Source organism: Octopus bimaculoides, chromosome 22, assembly GCF_001194135.2.
Source record: "Octopus bimaculoides isolate UCB-OBI-ISO-001 chromosome 22, ASM119413v2, whole genome shotgun sequence".
Classification (NCBI taxonomy): Eukaryota; Metazoa; Mollusca; class Cephalopoda; order Octopoda; family Octopodidae; genus Octopus; species Octopus bimaculoides.
Window position 1 is genome coordinate 37,293,077 of NC_069002.1, and position 7,463 is coordinate 37,300,539.

Sequence of the window (7,463 nt, forward strand, 5' to 3'; positions counted from 1 at the left end):
ATATATATATATATATATATATATATATATATACGTACATCACTTTACATCTGCTTTCTATGCTGGTATGGGTTAGATGGATCACAATGGTTTGAATTAACTAATATTCAGAAGAGCTGCTCATCCAGGTAGATTAGAGGATCTCCTCTCACTTGTGACGTCTTGGCTTGTATACTCTTCCTAATGCTAATTACCTTACAGAGTATACAGCGTGTTTTTTTGTTTTCAAACCTTCCAATAAAATTTGAAGTTAATTTATGTTGCAAACACCAGATTAATAACGGTTTCACATTTTGGTGCAAGGCTAGTAATTCTGGTGGAGAAAATAAGTTAATTTCATTGACCACCCCCTGCTCAACTCGCACTTATTTTAGTGACCTCAAAAGGATGAAAGGTAAAGTCAATCTGAATGGAATTTGAACTCAGAATGTAATGATGGACAAAAGTTGTGCTATGCATTTTTGCCTTGTGTGTTAATGATTCTGTCAGCTTATCACCTACAACACCAGATTAATAATGACAAAGTTATTTTACTAAATACCTCCTTATTTTCGAAATCAATCAAAACAAAGGCAGTTTATTATCACAATTATTCTTGTAATTTTTTTCCATTCTTTCTTCCTTCTATTTCAGTCTGCAAGATATTACAAGACAACTTGAAAAATGCAAGGCCCGAGTAGCTGAACTGTATCTTTTTTCTTTGTGCATTTTCTATTAAATATTAAAAATTTTTCTCTGGAATATTCTTAGTTACTTACTAATTTGCAGGGTTGGGGTTATATCAACCCCAGTATGCAACTAGTACTTATTTTATCCATTCTGAAAGTTTGAAAGGCAAAGTCGACTTCAACAGAATTTGAACTCAGATTGAAAAAATGGATGAAATGCTGCAAAGCATTTTGTCTGGTGTGCTAGCAATTCTGCCAGCAAGGCTGCAGTCCAATGACTGAAACAAGCGAAAGATAAAAGATGGTATTTGTAGCATAGATAACCATCTCTTCTCCCCAGGGTTAAATTGGCTTTTGAAAATTATAACCTTCGTTCTCTAGGATATATGGTAAATGTTCAAGACTTATTTTAAGGAATAAAAAAAGCAGTGTCCTTGATGTCCAAATTATGTGTAATTTCTAATTTAAAAATGAAACAAATCACTAAAATTTCCTAAGTTTCTCAGACAATATGAAAATACAAGTCTGGAAGATGAAGCCACCAAGACACGGACGGAAAGTGTAAGAATTTTGTTGATGTTTCTTTGTAATCAGTTCCATAAACTTTATTCATTTGTTAATCTTTTAATAATTATTTTTATCAATTAGTCAGGAAGAAAGGCCCATGATACTTTATAGGGCCTCTGAAACTGGTGAGAGGGAGGGGGGAAAGGAAGAGGTAAGATATTTTCAAACCGGGGACCTCACCTAGATACTGGCAACAGAGTGGACTCTGATAAAAGTACCCAAGGACTCTGATAAAAGTACCCAAGGTGGAATTGGTGGTGTTAAATTTAGTCTTCCACCTGTGTCGGCCTAAGGTGGGATTTGAAGTCAGATTGCAAAGATTCAAAGCAAATACCACAAAAGATATTCAGTCTTTCTGACACCCTAATGATTCTGCCAGTCCAACATGTGCCACTGGTAATTTATTTATCAGTTGAGTGGTTTGGGGCATCAGGGACAGGTGACACCTTTGACAAAGGAATGCCACACACTGCTATCACTGCCACTGCCACCACTTCTACTACATCATCATCATCATCATCATCATCATAAATATTTTAATGTACATATGAATATCTATTAAATAGTATTGCATAACCGTTTGTGTGTGCATGCAGTGGGGAGGATGCAAAAGGATGCAATATGTCGAATGCAGTGAATATTATACCTCCCCTGTATGTGTGAAAGGGTGAACATTGTAGACCGACCAGGAAAGCTTCTTGCTGTGTTGTCTTTCAGCATGAATACATGAACTACATGGGGAAGAAGACGGAGCTGAGGCAGAAGACAGTCGTCACTCTGAATGACCACAACAAAGAACTCTTTCGTGCAATTCAAGAAGAACGAAAGCAGATAGAAGAAAAATATGATGGCCGGAAAAAAGGTAATGTTCTAATGTCTCGTAGGTAAAGGTGAGCTTAGACATTTGTATGAGACCGAGAAAAAAGATAGTTTATCAATATCTTGTAGGTAATAAGTGCAGGCATGGCTATGGGATAAACATTTTGCTTCCTATCCACATGACCACATGGTTCTGGGTTCAGTCTCACTGTGTGGCATCTCTTGTCAAACGTCTTCTACTATAAGCTTGAGTTGACCAAAGCCTTGTGAAGGGATTTGGCAGACAGAAACTGAACGAAGCCTGTCATATGTATGTATGTATCTTGTGTAGTTAATCATTTAAATTCTTCCTCTGAAGAAGACTGAGCTGGTTTCTAACAAAGATACAAAGCTCCATCTTTGGAATGTTGATAACAAAAAACAACAACACATTTTAAACCTGAGAAAAGTCTTGCAGAGTTTTACTGTTCCGCTTACAGACTGCATTTGTGATGTGTGAATCAGTTGGTTGACTTCTTTTTCTGGAAATCTAAGCTCATCATTTGACAACCAGTGTTTGTTTGTTTACATTCATGTAACTTAGTGGTTCAGCAAAAGATACCAATAGAGTAAGTGCTGGGGTTGATTTTTCAACTAAAATCTTCAAGGCTTCAGGTCTCCAGCAGTCCATATCAATGAATTACAGAAACAATAAATTTATAAGTAAATAATTTGTCATCAACTACAGTGTAGAATTTTAATCCTTTAACTTCAAAATTAAATTTTATGGTTATTCTAGTAATCATGTTAACTATCTTCCCGAAAAAATAGAATTGGTATTTTCTGCAAGTCACATTGCCTCAGTAAACTTGACGTATTTCATCAGAAATTAGTTTCAAACAAGATATTTCTCAACAAAAGATTAGATTGGTCTATAAAATTGCTGTCCACAGTTAAGGGTAATGAAATTTTGAGCGGCTACATTGGATTTCTACAGTAAAAGGGTTGAGGCATGTGGAATGGAGAGTCGCTGAAGAGGTGACAGGCTGTGTGATGAAAGATTTCCAGACAAAGGACACTAAAACAAGAATAATAATTCAGCTGAAGTGAAGACCAAATATATGGTGTATGTGGTAATTGGCAAAAAATGGTTTGTAGTTTTAAAGGCACGAAATAAAGTTGCTTTTATGTTGAGTTGCAATTGGGAACAACTAGTCGGATCATTCAGTTGTAATCACGTGTTGACTCTGCCGATCCCTCGCTAGCTAGGACTACTGCACATGACTTGCTTTGCCTACAGACCCCATAAGAAAGAGGATGACTTGACCTGTCACTTGTGGATGTGATGTCATCTCATCCCTTTCTGGTCCCTTTGCATCCTGTTTTTTTGCAACGTCTCTCTTTCTCCCTTCCAGTCAATTACCCTTCCACCACAATATGACCATCCCCAAATACAGCCAAAAATGAAATTCATTGAGACTAAATTAGTAAATATTGTTTCTTAAATCTATTCTGGTATTTTATCACTTGAAATGTTTAAATGTCCTTTTTTGCAGATCTTGAAACGGTTCTTTTGGCAAAGAGACATGTTCTTCATCAAACGAAAAAAGAAATGGATGCCCTCCAAGAAAGTAAGGTATTAGAATAATTTTACCCATTTCTTTTGAAAATAATAGGTAACAATCTCACTATAAAGGGTTATTTTCTTGGCCTGTTTTCAGTGGGTTTTAACTCTTTTATTGCCATATTCCAAGGCTGTAGTAAAAGACACTTGCCCAAGGTGCTCACACAGTGGAACTGAACCTGAAACCATGTGATTGGGAAGTGATACATTTTTGACTTTTATTTATTTCTTTTTTTGGCCCTTGCAAATGCTATTTCAGAATTTATATTTTGCTGTGTTCCAATCCTAGTTTCTCCAAGAGGAACAGTTGAAAAGAATCACTGAACTTGAAAAGGAAATAATCGAAATCAGAAACCATCATGCATTGAGTGTTGAAGAATTGAAAGAGAAATACATAGATGAGAAAATGAAGTTTCGTATGGAGGCAGACGAAAAAATCCGTGTGCTTACCAAAGAGGCAAATGAGGTAAGTTCTCACTAATTAAATGGATTACTGATTCTCTAGTTGACAGAGATTCATCATCATTGTTGTTCTTGTCACCACCACCAAAATGCCTGTTTAAAAACAAAAAAGTGCTATAGTTGTCAGAAGCTGGGACACAGGAGTTCTCATTGTAGACAAGACTCAAACACAAAAAGTTCTAAGGTGTTTTCAGTGGAGAGGGATTGCGACAGATAAACAAGAAAATTTGTGCACATAAAAATAAATGATGTGAATATCAAATTCTGTAAAAGGTATGTGATTAAGTATATTTTCACTCCATCCTACCACCTGAGGTCAAACGGGCTGGTAGAAAGGTTTGTGGACACCTTTAAAAGTGTGTGAAGAAAAGCGAGGAATTAAGTAATGATGAAGCACTGACAAATTTCTTAAGAGTTTACAGAGTGACCCCCAATCCAAGTAGAAATTCAGGGAAGTCTCCCTCAGAATTGATGTTCACAAGAAGAATGAAATTCATTTTTGATAAGCTATTACTAGGGGAAAAAAGACATAAAGGAAATACAAAACTAGCAAGATTAATGCAGGAGAAAGAAGTCTAGGAGTAGAGAATGATGGTGTCCATCTGCAAACGATGTGGTAGGGAGACAGAGAGGGAAAGTAGAGTGGAGCCAGAAAGAAAGATAAAGAAGGTGATGACGAAATGGCAGAATGTAGTCTCAAGGTACAAGAAGGTGAGTAGAAGAGAGTGTAGGCTCAGGAAGGGATGTTGTAAGATTTTGTGAGGGGAGTCAAAGATGGTTGTTGTTCAGAAATGGTAGCACAGTATAGCACATAGTCTATATTATATCTGTTCAGTGCTTAGTTGTTTTTTTTTATGTTGTGTTAGATTTATAAACCTTCAAGTTTTGTTTTGTATGTCTGTATGTTTTTCTAATCATTTCCAAAACATTATTATTTATGTGAGGTTAATGCACTGGTTCTCAACACTGGTTCTCAATATGATCATTGGGGTCCATATAAGATTTCGTCGTTAAAATTTATCTGCAATAAAATGGTTATACTTCTACAATGCATAAAATATTAAAAAATTTTTTTTATATAATTTTGAATTATAAAAATATAATAAGATTTTTTTAAACATCAAATGGCCATGAGGATCCAACCAAGTAAAATAAGAATCGAAGGGGTCTAAAGGTAAAAACTGGGTTAAAAGTATGAAAAAAAAAGGGAGATTCATGGCTATTTTACATTATTATTATAGGGGGCTATGGATTAGTAGTAGTATCTATAGAGTATCAGGCAAAATGACTGGTGGTATTCGTTCTGGCTTTTTACATTTCTAAGTTCAAATCCTACTGATTCCAACTTTGCCTGTCATCCTTCCAGGGTCAATGAAATAAAGGATCAGTTAAGATCACTTTAATCCTTTAGCTTTCAGATTATCCTCTCAAGTGTAATACTTATTTGTTCACATTGTTTTGAATTAATCATGCATTAATCTTGTAGCTTTGACATTTTGTTGATATGGTTGTTCATTTTGATAATGACATTGTAGAGCAGGTATGAAAGATTGGATATGGCCAGTTTGAACATAAAACTAGTAGAATATTTTGGCTGGATATGGCTGGTTTAAACGTTAAAGGGTTAATCAACTAACCCCCACCCCTTTCTTGTAAATTTCTGGCCAAAGTTAGAAATCAGTAATATTTAATCTTTTATGTTTTTCAATGCAGGAAGCCAGGAAGCATTTGGTTCAATATGCTGAGATGATAAAGAATGAAAACAGATCTTTGAGGAGACAACTTAAATCTTTGATTGTAAGCAACCGTGCACTTCTGGATCATCGGCAGCGACTGGAAGAACAACATAAGACACTTGCTTGGAAATTACAATATGCTGAAGACATGAAGTCTTTACATAGAAGACGTTTAAACAAAGCCTCTTATCTCAACAATGACTCCACTAGCATTCTGGATGACTTGGTGAATTCTAAAAGTATAGCTCTGAAGAAACTTTATGCTGAAACAAATCCTTGATATCTTTGGCTTTATTTCAAGCTTCCATGTATATAACTTTACTGTTTCTCCACTTAAAATGTCATTAATGGTAGATTGAGACAGCTTTTTTTAGTGACTGCATTCTAAGGCAACTTTAGTTTTAACATGGTTTATTTCATGGAGATTCTCAACTTTGTTCTACCAAACAGTAAATTATCAGGATCACAATTGAGTGTGCTTTGTTTATTTTTGAAATTTCATCATTCTATTGTATACCACCATGTCTACAAGAGTTAACTCTTTCATCTAGCACAGTGATTTCCAACCATTTTTTATCTATGGACTTCTGTGATTTCTATTTACATCGACCCTAGTACTCAACTGGTACTTATTTTATTGATCCCGAAAGGATTAAGAGCAAAGCTGATCTTGGCAGAATTTGAACTCAGCACATGTAAATGCCATTAATCATTTTGCCTGATGTGCTAATGATTCTGCCATCTTGCCTTTTATATATGTATGTATGTATGTACACATACACACACATACACATACACACACACACATACACACGTGTGTGTGTAAGAGAGAAAAATCTTATGTTTGTATGAGTGTAGGTGTGCATGTCTCACTTAATTCTTAATCCATTCAGTTCTGGAACCAACAAGTAATTAAATGTAACTGACTGGATTATAGCTACACCAAGAGAAACTACCGAGTGATATCAGATTTTATAGATTTAGCTCTGAGATTACATTTACCAGCTGTGGCACTGTTACATTATATGTTAACATGGTTCTCCCTGCTATAAAAACACGATAAATTCAGAATGAAAACAATTAAAAAATATGTAATAGTTTTGTGAGCATGGCCCACAGTAGCCGTTGAAAAGCCTCTAAGGCCAGGAAAATCCTTGAAGCAGCTGAGAAATATTCTTTAGTCTGTAATTGCATTATTCATTGAACTGGCATGAATTGGCGGGAATTGGTGTGAATTGGCATGGCTGTGGGGTTAAGAAGTTTCTGTCCCGTCTATGTTGTCTTGAGTTCCGTCCCAATGTGTGGCATGTTAGGCAGATGTTTTCTACCACAACTCCGGGCTGGCCAAAGCCTTGTGAGTGGATTTGGTAGACGAAAACTGAAAGAAGCCCACTATGTATGTATGTAAGCATGCATGTATGTGTGTGTGTGTGTGTGGGTTTGTGTGCACATCTATGCGTGTGTGTTTTGTGTTTTCCCTCACCATTGCTTCTATATTATAATAGAGAAAGCTGCTTATTAATTAATTATGTAACAGTTACTAAAACAAAGCAATTATTAAAGGTTTGACTGTCTGGAAAGTTTTTTATAAATTCATGTTCCAAGAAA

General features: G+C 35.6%; 1 protein-coding gene across 1 annotated transcript in view; it reads left to right on the forward strand.

Moving 5' to 3' along the window:
- The window catches only part of LOC106879138 (putative autophagy-related protein 11), a 9,380-nt gene extending 1,917 nt beyond the window's left edge, over window positions 1–7,463 (forward strand). The window contains exons 2-7 of the mRNA XM_014928575.2: window positions 634–687; window positions 1,175–1,229; window positions 1,953–2,097; window positions 3,590–3,669; window positions 3,947–4,123; window positions 5,833–7,463. Of these exons, the coding sequence (XP_014784061.1) occupies window positions 634–687; window positions 1,175–1,229; window positions 1,953–2,097; window positions 3,590–3,669; window positions 3,947–4,123; window positions 5,833–6,135 (814 nt within the window). The 3' untranslated portion in view covers window positions 6,136–7,463. The remainder of the gene's footprint in view (window positions 1–633; window positions 688–1,174; window positions 1,230–1,952; window positions 2,098–3,589; window positions 3,670–3,946; window positions 4,124–5,832) is intronic.